This window comes from Osmerus eperlanus, chromosome 3 (genome assembly GCF_963692335.1).
Source record: "Osmerus eperlanus chromosome 3, fOsmEpe2.1, whole genome shotgun sequence".
Classification (NCBI taxonomy): domain Eukaryota; kingdom Metazoa; phylum Chordata; class Actinopteri; order Osmeriformes; family Osmeridae; genus Osmerus; species Osmerus eperlanus.
Window position 1 is genome coordinate 2851843 of NC_085020.1, and position 17198 is coordinate 2869040.

Sequence of the window (17198 nt, forward strand, 5' to 3'; positions counted from 1 at the left end):
GTGTGTGTGTGTGTGTGGGGGGGGGTTGTGTGTGTGTGTGTGTGTGTGTGTGTGTGTGTGGGGGGGGGGGTTGTGTGTGTGTGTGTGTGTGTGGGGGGGGGGTTGTGTGTGTGTGTGTGTGTGGGGGGGGGGGGGTTGTGTGTGTGTGTGTGTATGTGTGTATTTGTGTGGCTTTGCATGTGTGTGATGTGCTTGAGGCTCTTCACAGACAGTCTGTTATCGCACCATGCACCTGCTGCAGTAGGAAAGGGTGTGTTCCTGCCCTCTGATAGAGGAGGATCCTCTCACACCTCACTGGTGTGTAGTCGGCGACGGAGCCTTTCAAAGACAAATCATTCTAAATGAAGCGCAGGAGGTTCCCGCAGTCTGCGTGGGCTTTCAATCTCCAGCTCTCTGTGAACTGTCGTTCGCTTCCGCGGTGTTCCTGAAACCTGGAATTAATTGGCTTATTCAAGGATATAGTAGTTCCTTCTTCTCCCCCCCTCCCAGACCTTGAAAGTTAGATTGACATTCCGTTTGTGCCATGAGGCTCAGTATCAGTCAGTCTCAAACTTGAGGCGGTTCCTCCCCCTGAGAGCCCTCATTTCAAAGAACATTGGTATAAAGCAACAGTCGCAGGCTATACTGATATAGAGGGTTTTATTCGAGATAAAGAAAAATATATAGGCCTATATATTTCGCTTTCACAAATTCCAAGGGCGGTCTTGAAGTGAAGCATACTGGCTATCTTTAGTTCACTCATACTAACATTTAACCGAACAACAGTTTTCCCCCCGAAGGTACCAAGTTAAAACTTTTTCCTCAATGAGGATGTCAGGTCAGACAGTCCTTCAGAACTCCATCGAGCCAGTGTTGCAGTGGGAAGCTTATTTATGGCTAATGTTATGAAGTTGAGAAGCTCTACCCACACAGTGTTTTTAAGTTTTGCCAAGACAGGCACTTTAATCACTTTAATTTCTGTATTACGATTTATATAATTTCTTTTTCAGTTTAAGTGTATTTCTGTGTGTGTCAGTGCTTGTATTCCTGCATGAATAAGTGTGGTCCATCTCTAACCGCAGACTCTGTGTGAAGCTGAGGAATCTTTGCACATTCTCTCCACACTCCATCTCCCCCCTCTCAACTTTAGCAGTTGGGACAAACCTCCTGTCCTGCAGTTTCACAAATCAAGTTCCAGAACCCTGAAACGGGACACGCCATACTGTTTTAATCACTGTCATGCCTTGTCGGCTTGGTAACGTTCAGAAAAACCACCAAATGGAGCCGGAGTTTAACTGTCATTCATGTCGGCGTCTCCTTGGTTTCGATATTCATGTCCCATCTTTTTGTCAAGATGTCCTGTAACTGGACTCCTTCGTTCAAAGAATGACAAAAGATGTTCTGATCCTGAGGAGGCACAAGTGATGACGTGACTACTGTTCAGTGTAATCATCGGCAAGCTCGGCGTCCCTTCGGCCGGTCTTCTCTCCGTCCTGCCGGTCTGGTGAAACCACCCCCCCCCCCCTGCTGGGAGGGGGGCTGAGCGCAGCGCATGCTGGATCACCAGGCGACTGTCTGCTGCTGAAAGTGGAGGAGGAGAGGGAAGTGAGGCGCTGTAGTGTATTCAGGAAGCCATCCGTCCCTCCATCTGTCCATCCAATCTTTCCTCCATCCGTCTGTTTGCCTCCAGTGAAGTCTTCTCTGTGTAGGAGGAGACAAGACTGGGTAGTTGTCTTTCCCATGACCTTGGATCAGCTTGGGTCGTCTCTTCGTTTTGTATACATTTTTGTTTTGATATCGAGTCCACAACGAGTGCCATACTCAGATTTCAAATGTCTTGGATGTGAAATGGGACTTTTTTTTAAGACTGATTACTCGTTCATTCAAGTCTGCTGTCTGATCAAGTAAAAAAAAAACGTTTTTTATTTTATTTGATGGGGATAGTGTAATTAATCAGTTGATTAATCCAGTTAATTAATATCATCCCTTTCAACCAGTTGTTAATATGGTCAAAATAGCCAAAGTTGTTAGCTGTCTGTGAAGAGATAATAATAATAATAATGATAATAATAAACATCTCTGTTTAGAAGATGGTTTTCTCCAAAGCAATCTGCAGTCAGTATACTCATCTATAGAGGCCCAACTGTGCTCCAGTTCCATCTACAATCACTGCAGTCTCAACAATAAGCCATCCTAGGTTATCTGTAAAGCAGACAGGAGTGAAAAATAATAATCTAATTTTGAAGATATTGGTATATAGGAGAGTAAGACTGTATTAGCAAAATAACTTAGAATACTTACCTTATATTAGTACACAGAGCTTTCAACTGTATTTCTACTTTATTATTTTCTTGATTATTATTTGCATTTGACGGTCTAGGCCTGTACTGGTTCTGTGTTTGTGGGGCTCTAGGTTGTCTTTGCTCCTGGCCGTACAGCTGTCACACACACACCGTCTCTCTCTCCGCTGTGCCAGCGGAATTCTCTCCGCTCCTGCATGTGGTTCACACCTGTCAATCTTTTCACCACCAGTTACTGTAATTGTATCGTACTCTATTCTGTCACCCTGCTGGGAACTGAAGGCTCGTGTCAACTGCACGCAGCCAGAGCTGAACAACTCGATATCACAAACTGACAAACATTTACATTTATGACTATGACATTTAGTCATAGTCATAGACGCTCTTATCCAGAGCGACTTACAGTAAGTACAGGGACATTCCCCCTGAGGCAAGTAGGGTGAAGTGCCTTGCCCAAGGACACAACGTCATTTGGCACGGCCGGGAATCGAACTGGCAACCTTCATATTACTAGCCCGACTCCCTCACCGCTCAACCACCTGACTCCCACCCACTCAAACCCGTCAACATGCTAACGGGCTCAACGCTTGTTTTCTTTCGTGCGTGTGCTGTTTATGTTCGACGTGCCCCCTGGGGTTTCAGTTGGAAGCGGTTTATCGGATGATGTACCACCATATCTTATTTCTTTCCTTCTCTCTTTTTGTTTATGGTTAAAAGATAGACTTTTTCTGAGTTTATATCTCTCCTGGAATCTATGCAAATCTGCTCTGGTGTCCTCTGCTACTGAAAGGGGAGATGGAACTGTAAATAATGTATAAACCAATGGGTCTTAGAAATGCAATTGCATCTGAATTAATCAACAGGACTGAATGAAAAATACCCAAAATGATGAATGTTGCCAGAACTATTTTTCTATATTTTAAATTGAAGAAAAAAAAGACGAACAAAAATACATTGTGGGGAGATAAAGCTGTAAGAAACACTAAAAGGGAATGTTTTTATTAATTTATAAATGTTTTACCTAGCAATATTGAACGTGTCTGTGTTTCCTTCCTACCGATTACCCCCCACCTCGTTCTTGTGACCTACCAAACCTGTCTTGCCGGTTGAAATGCTATAGAGGGCATTGTGAGCCAGGCCTTGTCAACCAAGTAATTGATAATTGTGGAGACAAGTTCCTGAAGACATACCAGTTACACTTTCACAGTCACTGCTTCTCCCAAGGTGTGTGCATGTGCGTGTGTGTCTGTGTGTGCGTGTGTCTGTGTGTGCGTGTTGGAGTGGAATTATGAACGCTATGTATGGGCGTTAACAACACACCACTTTCACTCTTCTATATAAATCAACACACAGCAGAAGTGTGGGATGAAGGGTGTGGAGATCGAAGGCTATGGAAGTGGGTGTTGCACGCTTGCGTCCTTTAACCCTCGTGCTGCCTTCGGGTCACATGACCCAAAGGTTCATAACGAACCATCGTTGTGTTTACCCAATTTTACCCAATACAAAAACAAATAAAAATAATTTTCTTTTAACCTTCGCAATGTGGGGGGTCTGAGACAGCCCAACGGTTCAAAGAAAATGCTTCACTTTGTTTTTGTATGCGGTAAAGTTGTCGCAATACGACGGTGGGTCACAATGACTGATGGGTCAGAATGACCCGAAGATAACACAAGGGTTAAATCACTACTAATGTGTATAATTATACACCTACAATTAAAGTTGCCATTAAGGTTGTCTTATTATCTGTATAGCAGTCTTGAATGACTGCTTTACAGGCAGTGTTGCACATGCTGTACGATGTGCAGGGGGACACAGTGCACATAAATCCCAAGGTTATTTCAGTTCAGAGTACAGCAGTTCATCCATTCATCTCTTCATGTTTAAGTTCACCCTGCTTTCCATAATAATAATAGTACTAATAATTGTTTCTTTAGCTTCTAGCAGTCGCTTTTATCCAAAGCGATGCGGGGGGGGGGGGGGGGGAGTTCACGCCTCGCAGCTGTGACCCCTTGGAAGGGGCGTCTTAATCATTCATGTGGCGGTGGCGAAAGATCAGTGGGGAGGCTGGAGGTCTGCCGTCCTGCCGGTGTGGTCGAACTGAATATACCAGCGCTTTCTCAGAAATGTGGTGTGACACATCTGAGCTTTCATTTGATGCCCTTTTTTCTCTTCTCTGGTTCAGGGAGACATTGATGTCTGTTTCTCTATGGTTCTAAAAGATGAAGGAATGATCGAGTCATGGTGCTGCAATAATCTCCCTTGTCCTTCTCTTTCCCTCTCTCTCTCATCCTCTCCTGTCTCTCTCATCCTCTCCTCTCTCTCATCCTCTCCTTTCTCTCATCCTCTCCTGTCTCTCTCATCCTCTCCTGTCTCTCATCCTCTCCTCTCTCATCCTCTCCTGTCTCTCATCCTCTCCTGTCTCTTTCATCCTCTCCTCTCTCTCATCCTCTCCTGTCTCTCTCATCCTCTCCTGTCTGTCTTTCTCTCATCCTTTCTCCCTCATCCTCTCGCTTCCTCATCCTCATCTTCTCTCTCTTCCTCTCCTCTCTCCCCCACTTCCTCTCTCTGTTTGCTGAATGTGATATGAGTCACTTAAAGATGACAAGAAGGCCAGAGTCTTGCTCTACATTTCTACTCAACTCCTCAGACACGATGTAATATATGAGATTGACTATAGAAATGGACTTGCTCTCAGAGGAAATTTGGTACAGGGAGTGCAATCTCAAACTATTTTTGCAAGATACACTACAATAAGGTGATGGATATGCAAAGGTTTCCGATGGTAAGGGTTATGAGTTGGTGCAATAAATAATGAATACATCTCCAGAAGTCGATTGGCTTTAATCACGTGAACAGCTTTTGTCTCATCCATCCCTTGTCTTGTAGTTCTGTCTTCTTTCCCTTGGCCCTCTCCTCCTCTCTCCTCCTCTCCTCTTTCCTCCTCCTCTCCTCTCCTCCTCTCTCCTCTCCTCTCTCCTCTCCTCCTCTCTCCTCCTCTCCTCCTCTCTCCTCCTCTCCTAACCCTCTTGCTGCTTCCTTTCTCTCCCAACAGCTATTTCATCTGTCTCCCCTCCCTCCCCACCCTCCCTCCCCACCCTCCCACCACCTTTTCTCTCAACTCTCGCCAGCTCCATCCCTCCTCCTTCATCCATTCTTACGCATCCCACCCCACCCCTCCCCCCCTCCTCTCTTCCCTCAGCCACCCTCCTCCTCCTCCACGGGCAGGAGGGCCTGGGTGGAGATCTCCTGCTCCTCCTGGTAGTCCAGGGGGACCTCTGAGCTCGAGAGGCCCGGCGGGGTGATGGCCGAGGCGGGCAGAGAAGTGGCGGAGCGACCGGAGATGTGGAAGACTGGAGGAAGGGCAGAAAGAACGCAAGAGCTTAGACGAGTTGATGGTGACGATGATAGTTTGCCTTTTTATCTTTTGTATTAATTCATAGATCTTGATTTCTAGGTGACAAAGTTGGAAATCATAAACACGCATATGTGCTATGAATGACAATAATATAATAATAACAAAGCAGGACAAAGTTGAGAAATATTTTTCTGTCTCTGGTTTTGGAGAGAAGCACTTCTGACTATGCTAACTTTACATTCCTCGCCGTCCTGCGTGTACACAACGGCACAGCAGGGAAAATCGGAACGCCGTTAACAGAAGAGGCCCTCACCGAACTGCGCCAGGAGGCCCATCAGCCTGGGCGCGGCGGGCTTCTCTGCCGTCAGGGCGTGGTACTCTGGCGAGCCGTAGCGGGCCCACCTGGCCCGGGGGTGGGGGCAGCTGTCCTCCAGACCGCGGCACACCTCCAGCAGGCCGGAAGGGGAGACGGAGAGCCGGAGGCAGGAGAAGCCCAGCGGGGTGTCGGGCCCCAGCCTGAGCTCCGTCCTGCTCTCCGTCCCTAAGAGCCTCAGTCTGATGTCAGAACTGCAGTACGCCTGGCTCACCTGGAGGTGAACGGGGGGGGGGGGGGGGTGGAAGAGGAACGGGGTCAGGGAAATGGAGGGAGATTTTTATTCGGTTATTTACAATTTCCAAGTGTTTTCAGTGAGAAATACAGAAATACTTTGGTCGTAAACATAATCCTCATCATAATCCTAATTCCTTCATCTATTTTCACTTCACCTCTCTCAATTTATTTCCTGTCTCTCAACAGCATATGCCGTTTAGCTCACCAGGTAGACATTTATAGGCATAATGATTTTCTCTCAACCTCCCCTGCTTGATCTCTCACCAGATAGAGGCGATGCACGGAGTCCAGCCAGGGCAGGTTGTCTCTTAGGGCCAGCTGTCTGTGTGGCGGGAGAAGACACACTGCTGCCTCCTTACTGGTGTGGTTCACCTGCACCCGCACCCGCCCCAGCCCGTCCAGGACCGCCTCGTGGAGGAAGTCTCGGCGCTCTGGAGCCTCCTTGGCCAGCGATGCCCCGTAGAGGTCTTTGCGGTCGTCTAGCAGGTCCTGCAGCGGTCCTAGCGGGAAGAGGTTGCGGACTTTTCGCGACAGTAGCGAGCGCTCTGTGCGTTTGCCGATCAAGTGGAAGGGGTGGAAAAGGTGAGCGTCGTGCAGGTGAGGTACGGCGGTGAACTTGTGGCCGCAGAGAGCGGAGATCACCTGGGAACGGAAGGCCCGTCAATGTTTTTATTTGGCACCAAATGGCTTGCCTTGTTTGTTAATTTTGATCGGCAGCGGATTAATTGAGCCCAGTGTTAAGCGTGTAACACTGACTGGTGAAGGTTTTTGGAGCAAAATACCTATTCTTGGGAAATGTCATTAGGAAATGTTTCTTAAAACGTTGTCCCATGATTTCACAGTTAATTTACTCCCTCCTGAACCCTACTACACAACTATCACTTCGAGGTTGAAGACTTTTACCTCCTTAATCTAACATACTGTCTAACTAGGCCCACAGCTATCAGATTGTACAAAAAGACAAATACCACCCTGGATAAGCAGAGGGCAAATACACATCACTTTAACCCTCGTGCTGCCTTCGGGTCACATGACCCAAAGGTTCATAACGAACCATCGTTGTGTTTACCCAATTTTACCCAATACAAAAACAAATAAAAATAATTTTCTTTTAACCTTCGCAATGTGGGGGGTCTGAGACAGCCCAATGGTTAAAAGAAAATGCGTCACTTTGTTTTTGTATGCGGTAAAGTTGTCGCAATACGACGGTGGGTCACAATGACTGATGGGTCAGAATGACCCGAAGATAACACAAGGGTTAAATCGATAGTAGGTCAGTGGCACGGGACAGGAATCTAGGCTAGATGTCATTTCCTGTTGTCCTGAATTTGGGTTGTTACTCTCTCGTGGGAGTGCCTCTTTCTGGGGTCTCGTTTCCTCTCATCATGGGGCTTGACGTGACAGTAGGGACACACGACCAGTGTCAGTTTCAAGAGGCCAGCGTCGTCTCAGGAGCAGCTAATTACATTACAGTTTCATTGTCTTCAGAGGGGGCACAGTATGTCTTCTCCGCAACGACTGTTCTCTTGACATTTTAGTGAAGGACAAAATCTAATCTAATCAGGCTCAAAACTGCATGAAAATTATTATTTTTTCGTTGCATGATTTACTGAGGTTTTATCATCTTCAAGTGTACCTCAGTATTTCTGTGCGCAAGTATGAACTAGTGGTGACCATATAACCTACATTAAACACACCCATGTAATGGACTATGGTCTCACCTCATGCTTTACATTCTGCCAGATATGATCTGCCCTGTCCAGAGCTAGGAGGGGTGGCCTGTGGTCCAGGCTGGTGGAGACTGTGCTACAGTTTGTCCAGTGGGACATAGCTGGTGTTTGGATATGGGATAGGAGCTCTGCTTTTACCAGCTCCGCTAGAAGCCAAACAGGTAAATATGTATTTTGCGATCAGTAGCTATCATAGAATTCTGATGTCATAAAGAAAGCCCATGGTTCCACTGGTTTGACTTTCATTCAACTTAACTATTAAAACGACAAGCTTGACGATGTGTCATGTTTTAATGCCTTTGATCAACGTTCCAAAAAAATAACAAACAATTATTATAATTAATATTCATCGTGTCATTCAGTCAAAGGCCTTGGTGATTGGTGTAGTGCCATCGATTCGCAGCACCATGGTTTGTTTGTTATTTACAGCAACTCTTCCCTTATCAGCATTCTGTGAACCCCCTGCAGAAACATCAAGCCAAGTCCATCAGTTGGAAGCACACCGATCCTAAAACAATAGAACAACTGCCAGTGGAGATAAATTCCCGTCGTTTGTGTACTGAAACTGGCCCTTGGATACTGGAATCTGCTTGGCTGTCACCTAGCAACAGCCGACAGGCTAACAAAAAGGCAGAGAAAGAGAGAGAGAAAGAGAGAAAGGAGGAGAGGATGAGAGAGAAAGTATACTGAGGAGTTGTTAAGTTGATAGTGTGGGGAGGTGACAAACGCTGGCCACCTGGGCTCAGGTAAGGAAAACAGTTTTTAATGTGTTTTATACTGAGGCCAAATCTTCTTTAGAAATATCTTCTTTTTTTTACAATTGAGTATTTTATGGTTTTGATGAATAGCCTACATTAAGAAAAAACAATGTTTCTTGTACCGTCATTAATGAGTAGAGTTTTGAATGCAAGCATTCAAAATAGTTTACAATGGGGTTAGTAAGTCACGTTTTGTATGCAGACTGGAGTAGGCCTACATTTCTATAATCAAAGAAATACAAAATAAAAACTCAGTAAAGTAACCCAATAACTATAAAGACTGAGTTGCTTCATTAATCGTTGGCGCAGTCTTTCCACATGCTGTGAATTCTTTTAAAATAAAAATTCACTTCACAATCTCCTGTAGGGCTGCCTGTCACAGCGCGTGCACTCACGTGACGAGCAACAGGACCCCTTCATTGATAATGTATGAAGGCAGCGTAAGAGGAAACCCAGGTTAGTGAGAGCCCCGCGGAGAGGCTCCGTCACGGTGCCATGCAGACACAACCTGTCACCCTCCCACCCTGAGGAAACAGGCGCAGCTCCGCAGTCCGTTTCTCCCGAGGCGTCTCACACAATCGTACTTTTCCCGTTGTTTATCGGTCTTAAAAAAAGGGGTTTTATTCAAATGTGATGATAGTCGGTCGCGGATATTTGAATTTAGCAAGACGAGAGCCTATAGAGAAACCGTAGTTTGAATGTTTTGTCCCTTTAGGCGTGAAAGTGAACCTAGGCCTAAGGCATCTGACAGTACGATTATCACAGCTGCTGTTATATTTATTTATTATTTTTTATTGCCGGACCAGGACCTCTACAATACCTGTTCCTTCTGCCAAGTGCTGAGTTACAGATGTCATAATAAGTCTGTAAATTGTATAATTTATACCTGCTTAGAACTCTGCTTTCTCTCTATTACAAAGCAGTTCCCACAGGCTCCATTATTGTCACAAAGGCGATGGAGAGAACCGACATCTTTCAGTGCTGTGTCTCTGCCGCGCTTTGTTCTGGTTCATGAATAAAATATCAAAGCCTGCTCTCAATGATTTCTAATGTCACATTTTTCCACATTGAAGAATAAGAGCAGTCAAAAAAGGAGTCTTCTGCAGTGACACTTGCGCCTCTTCCAACTGCCTTTCACCTCCCACTCGCTTCACCCCAACAGCTTCAGTCTGTCTGAGGTTATTTGAAATGCTAATAGACTTTTCATTGCCAACTCGTTTCCCTACTCTCTCGCTCTCAGTCTCTCTCTGTCTTTCGCTCCACTACTGTTTCCTAAATAAACATCTATATCCACTTTCTGTAGTCAACTCTTCTGGAAGACAAGAGGTAGTCATGGTGGAATCTCGCCTTCTCCACCCAACCACACTGAGCATCTTAATAAGAGACTGTTGCTTGTGTTGACAAATACAGAGATAGAGGCTCTTGTAGACAGCTTCATAATGAGTGAAGGGAGAACATGCCTCTGGCTGAACATCCCTGGTCAGTTGATGGATAATAGGAGGGAGTATACCAGATAATCATGCCTCGGGTTGTTTAGCTAGACTTGAAACGCATGCGAGGTTTGAGTGTCAGTTGGCCATGGAGCAACAGCATGCCACAGGTCCATTGCCATGGCTACGCACACACATCCACACACACAATTTAGAACAGAAAGTCATACGTATTTTTTGAAGTGCATCATCAAGGTGACAGCTGCATTCAAATCGCCTTAAAATAAATTACGCAGCAATTCCCGACGAGCATCTTTCAGGTCTTAAAGGCTCATGTTTGGAATCGGTTCACTCTGTTGACGTGCCGTTGGGTGTTTTTAAAAGACACATTCCACAAAACGCTGATGTATTCCAACCATCTCTTTTCAGGAGCTTGAACTGAAAACCCAAACACAACACGACATCAAAGCAGCTGGAACACACACTGCCTCCCTTCCACCATGATGCTGGTGGGCTCCCCGGTCAGTAGCAAGCAAAGCTCCCCCCTCCCTGCCCGCAGCCTCAGCCCGACGGGGGGTCAATCCGACACAGAGTCCCCCGATGCCCCCTCCCCCGCGCCCCTCTCCCGGGCCCCTCTTCCCTGCTGGGCCACGCAGGCGCTGTGCGACCTTGCCCGCGGCGAGACGGAACTCCGGCGCCTCCGCGAGCGCCAGGCCGTCGAGACGGACGGGGTGAGCCGCGGGCTGGAGCGAGCCGTCCTGGGCGCCCGCAGAGAGGAGCGCCGCCTGCTGGAAAGGGTGGAGCAGGACCACCGCGACGCCCAACGCCGGCTGGAGCAGCTGCAGAGGGAGAACGCGGCGGCGGCCCGCGTCAGCCAGGCGCTGCTGGACCAGAGGCTCGGGAAGCTGGCCCGCCTCCGGGAGCAGATCCAGAGGTCGGGCCAGGGTCACGGTCAGGCCGACCCGGCCCTGCTGCTGAAGGGGGTGGCTGAGCTCCTCCAGCCCTGGGAGATCTCCCTCTCCTTGAGGAAGGTCAGCTTCAGGCCCAGCTCACAGCCCAAGGCCGTCACCTTCGGGGAGATGCACGTGCAGGACCTCGATCTGTGCTTCCCGGTCGGGGGCTGCGGTCCGCAGGGGCAGCTGTGCGCCCTGCACTCTGGAGAGGCGCGGTGCGGAGACGCCGATCACGGAGGCGCCTGGGAGGGGCGGAGCACGCCAGATGGGGCGGGGCAGGCTGTCAGTTCGCCGACGTCCGGCGGGAACCTGCGGGTGGTGAGGAAGATTCGTCTCTCGGCCCGGAGCGACGAGGAGTCCGGGGGCGAGGAGCTCAAGCTAGCCTCGCCAAGGACCCAACACTGGCCCCCCAAACACGAGCCCATGGACCGGGAATCCTCCCAGGACGAGGAGCTGGAATCTCTGACCTCCGAACCGCGTGGAGAAGACCTTTTCCTGGCCGTCCCCGCGTTGCTTAGCAACGGAGATTCCGAGGGGGAGGAGCTAGGGTACAGGTCTGGTAGCAGCGACGGCCGACGTCGAGCACTCAGGAACCAGAGAAAACCCCGTGCACTAGCCCTGGTCTCCGGCCGCAGTCCCTCCTCCCCTCCAGAAGGGCACAGGCCCCTGAGCCAGCGCTGGAGCCTGGACAGCCAGGATGGAGACAGAAGCAGAGCGCCTCAGATCGAATCCCCCCGAAGCGTGGGCAGATGCAGCCACGCGGTGCTGAGATCTCCCAGAGCCAGCCCCAGGGAGCACCTGAGCAGCCTCAGCTGCCTGGACCTCACCTCCCAGGGCGACCGCCCGCGCTCCCGCCTCAGTGCGTCCTCCGACGACCCCCCCCCGACGACCCCCGGCCGCGCCCCGTCCCCCGCCGACAGCCTGGACTCCTGCTACACCTACACCGTCAGCTCCCCTCGCGGCCACGCCCTCCGCGGCTCCCTCAACCACGACCCGCGCCTCTCCAAGTCCGCCGCCGACCTGACACGCAAGACCCGCCCCCTCATCAACAGTGGAAAAGGAGAACACATGGGCGTGTGGAAGGTTAAACGGAGCAGTCTGACCTCCTCTCTCACGCTGGGCAGAGGATCCAGAATGGGGGAGGTTGGACGGATGCCTTCCTGCCCAGGGCCCAGGGACTCCAGCCCCCGCCGCCCCCAACACTCTGGGATGGTGGGGAGCCCCAGCAGGGTGTCCAGGTCTGTTTCCATGTCCGTGATCGACGGATCTTCTGAGGAGCCAAGCAGAGGTACGGGAGGGACGGTGTTTCGTGTGTTGAATCTGTATTCATCTTTTTATTTCAGTTGAAGGGTTTTGGAATATGAGCGTGTTGGTGCTCCCAGGTAGTCTGGAAGTTTTTCTGGTTTGGTCTCCACATCTGTTCTGCTTGACATGAACATCCCCATACCAATGACTCTCTCTCTCTCTTTCCAGGAAGAAGAGAAAGGGGGGAACCCACATTGATAGAGACGGAGGAAGAGGGTGACCCTTCCTCCCTCCAGCCCTACGCTGGCTGTTTGATTCGTCAGTTCGGCAAGCAGGGCTCCGGGCGTGCCGACTTCACCCTGCCCAGTGGGGTGCACGCCACGCCCCAGGGACAGCTGTTTGTGGTGGATTGTGGGAATGCGCGCGTCCAGGTGACCGACTCGCGTGGCAACGTCCTCCAGCAGGTGACCTCCGCCACGTTGGAGGGTTCGTCCCGGCGCTGCCGGAACTACTTTGACATCGCCGTCAACGCCAAGGGCCTGCTGGCGCTGAGCTGCGCGGCGGAGCGCGCCCTGCTGGTGTTCAGCCGCCACGGCCGCCTCCTCCAAACGTTCGGGGGGTCGGGGATGGGGGCGGCGAAGGACGAGCTGGAGGCGCCGCGAGGCGTGACGGTGACGCGCCTGGACGAGTTCCTGGTGGCCGACATCCGGAGGGGCACTCTGGTCGCTATGAAGCTGGACCCCAAGACGGGCTCTCGGCTGGAGCGCACGGTGGTGACAGGCTTCCACCGGCCCTACTTGGTGGCGGCCTGCCTGGCCTCGGGCCTGGTGGTGGTGTCGGAGAGGGGCAGCGAGACCGGACGCGAGCCCTGCGTCAAGGTGCTGGAGCCGGGCTGGAACACAGTGAGGGTCCTGGGGGTGTGCTCGGGCATGGGGCCCGTCCTGGTCTGCCCCTGGGGCATCTGCATCGACGGGGAGGGGAACGTGTTGGTTGCGGACTGGGGCGAGCAGCACAGGGTGGTTCTGTACCCCGCCCAGGGGGCTGGAAGGGCCGTGGTCTCCCAAGGGCTGAGTAGCCCTCGGGGCTTGGCTCTGCTGCCCGAAGGGCACCTGGTGGTGTCAGACAGCATGCACCACTGCGTCAAGATCTACCAGTACAAATGAAGCTGACTGGATTGCACTGTGGACTGGACGGGTCTACTAAAGGCTTACTACACGCGGGTCTACTAAAGGCCACGCTTGCGATGCTTGGCAACATGAAAGGACAGGATGAAGTCAGGATTTTGCAGGGCAAGTAAGGATAAGCCAGCGCGAGGACTTGCTGTGATTTTAACTGAGATTTATTCAGGTTCATCATAAATGAATACTGTTTCCTCAGATAGAACTTTTGGTGCGTTTTTTTGACCCTATATTACTTATACTAGACACTGTAATACCACTGGTACTGTAAAAGTAATATTCCTGTTAGTACTGTTGTACCGTATGTAATCTAAACATTACTCTCTCTAGTTGGGGCAGTTCTATGCTCTATTTTAACCTTGTAAGAGATGATAGGCTCTTACATCACTGAAATATTACCTGTAGGGGTCAGCATTGAGATAACAAACACTGTCAGTCATGAAAACAGCGGGTTTCAGCTTCAGCCCATAACATAACCCAAAGTGTATTTACACACACACTGTGGTCAATGGCTCATTTGGTATGTACCAAATATGTTTATTGTCAGTAGTCAGTTATTTCATATTTTTTACTTTCTGTTTTAACTTCCGACATTTTAAAATGTATTTTATCGTCCATGTTATAGGATATTATCACTGTTGTGTGAGTGAAAAGAAATGTTGTGGTTGTCTGGACTGTCACGCGGTTCCCAAGTATTTCTGTAATCTTGGGGATCGTTCTAGTATGTTAACACAAACTGTTGACTCAAACTAGACACTCTCCCCCAAACTCAATATGATTTTCTGTCACATGAAAACATAAATTATCCCTTCAATAAAATATTCATTTTGACACTTCATTTTGACGCTTCTGTGTCACTGCTCAAATGAATTGAGTATGCGACTTCTCAAATGGCAGCCTACATTCTCTGTCTTACCAGCGGAAACAGCAGAATCATGCTTTTAAGTGACAAATCTCTCATACAGACATCTGGATGGTGTGTTTATCCGTGGGATTATTGGCAATATATTCTCATAGCTATTAATTGTACCCTAAAATAAACGTCGCAGTGGTATGACACATTCATAAATGGATGGTGTCTTTGAGTTCACCGTCTGCCTTCAGAAGACTGCTATCTGTGTTTCCTATGATGGTTGTGGATTACCCCTCAAGACTTTGGTACAGTGTGGATACTGATGCAAACGCCCCGAGGGCTGTACTGAAGCCGTTCTGTCTCCCAACGGTTTTCTCTCTCCTCCGTTAATCACCACACTTTGCAGCACTAGCAACAACCGTGTGAAAACTAAGAAAAGTTTTACAGGCCAGAATACGCTAGTTTTCATTTAGGCTACTTTACCATGGTCGGAATAATTTATTTTGTGTATATAAAATGTTTCTGAGTTTCATTCGGTTAATATTATTTGAAACATTTACCCAGACTTAAGGATTTCCGTGAGCATGTGAAAAATATGTATCGCAGCACGCGCAGTGTGGCTTGAAACGTGTGACCTTTAATTTGACAATGGCCAAAGGGATTTATTTTTGTCGCAGGTTGAAGCCTGCTATTATTCAGACGGTGAAGTGTGAGGTGAAAGCGTGAGAAAAATGTGTGACAGTGGTTCGGCTGCTACGGTTACATGCCTAAAAAAGGGGAAGAACTAATTAGACAAACCGGTCTCACCTGTTGCTACACCTAATGTTTACTGTATTAGGTAGTAGTCTTTGTACAGTAGGGCCTTTTTTCACGGTAGTCTTTCACATGGCTCCTCTTTCTATTTCTATCTCCTCTGTCAGTCTCTGTATCCTTCATTTAATTAGGCCCTATATGTAATTTATAGTTAGTAAATAACTTTTCTCTACACTCTGCCACCAATGGATAGCCTCCATAATGGTTTGAAATTCTGTTTAGTTGATGAATTATGTACAAATTAAGTTCACCAAGCCCTAATTGACCGTCAATAGTCACACACACCACATGATGTGCTGTCTGACATTTTATCTGTGTTTTATACCCTATTCTACCCTATGGGCATATCGTGAGTTGCCTTTTCAAATACACATAGCAAAGTCATCTGTATGCATTAGATGCCAATCTGAATGATTCATGTCTTGCTTCCCAGTGGGTGCACGCACACACACACACACACACACACACACACACACACACACACACACACACACACACACACACACACACACACATACACACACACACACAAACACACACACACAAAGATCAAACACAGCCTCCCAGCGAGAAATTCCCTGCAATAAACATTTCAGTACTCCATCTCAAATTCAGACTTTATAGCCTAGAATTTAAAGTGCAATGATTGCACTTTATCTGCCACACCATGACAATCACTGTCTGCGGGGTAGGGAGGGAAACAGATTTACAGGAAATGGGAGACGCACCAATTTACCCCAGGGGATCTGTGGAGTCCTTCTGTGGAGAAGTGGCAGGCAGTTCCCAGAGGCCTGCATGTCCCTCCTCAGCACACTGCAGCCTCTGGTTCCTGCCACCTCACATCCAAACTGACAACTCAACAGCATTGCTCGTACAATCTTTGCTTCTCACTCCCATATATACTTGAGAAAATGGGTTTTGAAGTGTGTGTATATAAAGGACTAGTTCTGCTAGCCTTCCTACACGCAAAGGATTGGAGTTGGCATGTCTGGAGTCGAGTGGAAAGCAGCACGTGTTCCCTTTGTGTCTAGTTATTGGCATAAATCGGGAGTCAGATGGCTGAGCGGTTAGGGAATCGGGCTATTACTCAGAAGGTTGCCCGTTCGATTCCCACCGTGCGATTCATGTTGAGTCCTTGGGCAAGGCACTTCACCCTACTTTCCTCAGGGGGGGGGGGGGGTCCCTGTACTTACTGTAAGTCACTGTGGATAAGAGCTTCTGCTCAATGACTAAATGTAAATGTAATAAATCACATAATTGTGTGTGTGTTTTAATGAGAATAAGTAGGAGCATGTGTGTGCCTGAGCATGTTTACAGTAGGTACAGTACGTGGGCGGCGGTGGTGGGTGCCTTCGTAAAAGGAACTTGCCAAAGGGGATTTGGATGAGCTGGAGGAGAGCGGTGAAACAGGGTCATAAAGTAGCAGCAGCTTCACAGTGGGCTGCTCACAGACTCACCGACTTCTGCTAATAAGGGCCGAGGACACAGAAAGGCACTGTTGTGGGGAGGAATGCCTGACATTTTCACATGTACACAAACAGAGCTGCTATTCTGTCTGCAAGCCTTCATGCAACGGCACTGTCTGAGGTTTGGAGCCGGAGGACAGTCATGTCTATACAGTCAAACACTGCTCCTGGCTGTCACGGTCTTGCTGCAGAAACCTTAAGTGATGCTGGTGGAAGGTACGGCCATGTTTGTTGCTGTTTTTAGGTGCCTATTCTCATTGAATAATTGGCCAATTTGTGTTGATGTGGGATTTGTAGTTCGTCTTTCTAATCTTCACCTCAGAAGTGAGGACAGTGAGGTCTCTCCCCCCCCCCCCCCACCCACACACACACACACACACACACACACACACACATTGCACAGGGAGGCCAGTTCCTGTAACGGTTAGAATCAATCCTCTTTTTGACAGTCTGGCACCAGTCACGGCATCGAATCAGCCCAGCTCTCGTCTCCATCCCTCTCATGTCTCCTCCCTCTGACACAGTCCT

At 48.8% G+C, this 17198-nt stretch overlaps 2 protein-coding genes and 1 long non-coding RNA gene across 3 annotated transcripts; 2 read left to right on the forward strand and 1 right to left on the reverse strand.

Moving 5' to 3' along the window:
* The first annotated feature begins 62 nt into the window (after nucleotides 1-62).
* Nucleotides 63-3309, forward strand: LOC134017166 (uncharacterized). The gene is made up of 2 exons (XR_009929726.1): nucleotides 63-108; nucleotides 198-3309. It is a non-coding gene; the product is annotated as an uncharacterized LOC134017166 (long non-coding RNA).
* A 2165-nt stretch (nucleotides 3310-5474) lies between these two features.
* LOC134017143 (uncharacterized) lies at nucleotides 5475-8188 on the reverse strand. Its single transcript, XM_062456494.1, has 4 exons — nucleotides 7966-8188; nucleotides 6509-6886; nucleotides 5948-6221; nucleotides 5475-5629 (listed from the first exon to the last, which is right to left on the reverse strand). Exons 1-4 carry the CDS (start codon nucleotides 8071-8073, stop codon nucleotides 5475-5477), a joined length of 915 nt encoding a protein of 304 aa, XP_062312478.1. The 5' UTR covers nucleotides 8074-8188.
* A 192-nt stretch (nucleotides 8189-8380) lies between these two features.
* On the forward strand, nucleotides 8381-14574 carry LOC134017142 (uncharacterized). The gene is made up of 3 exons (XM_062456492.1): nucleotides 8381-8720; nucleotides 10592-12403; nucleotides 12589-14574. The coding sequence occupies exons 2-3, from the start codon at nucleotides 10663-10665 to the stop codon at nucleotides 13521-13523; spliced, it is 2676 nt and encodes an 891-aa protein (XP_062312476.1). The 5' UTR covers nucleotides 8381-8720; nucleotides 10592-10662; the 3' UTR covers nucleotides 13524-14574.
* The last annotated feature ends 2624 nt before the right edge of the window (nucleotides 14575-17198 follow it).

Excerpts from the sequence above, each read along its gene's own strand:
- LOC134017143 (XM_062456494.1), bottom strand. The coding sequence starts at position 8,073 with ATGTCCCACTGGACAAACTGTAGCACAGTCTCCACCAGCCTGGACCAC. Across the intron at positions 6,887-7,965 it reads GGCAGAATGTAAAGCATGAG|GTGATCTCCGCTCTCTGCGG; the intron begins GTGAGACCATAG and ends TTCCGTTCCCAG. Across the intron at positions 6,222-6,508 it reads CCGTGCATCGCCTCTATCTG|GTGAGCCAGGCGTACTGCAG; the intron begins GTGAGAGATCAA and ends GTTCACCTCCAG.
- LOC134017142 (XM_062456492.1), top strand. The coding sequence starts at position 10,663 with ATGATGCTGGTGGGCTCCCCGGTCAGTAGCAAGCAAAGCTCCCCCCTC. Across the intron at positions 12,404-12,588 it reads TTCTGAGGAGCCAAGCAGAG|GAAGAAGAGAAAGGGGGGAA; the intron begins GTACGGGAGGGA and ends CTCTCTTTCCAG.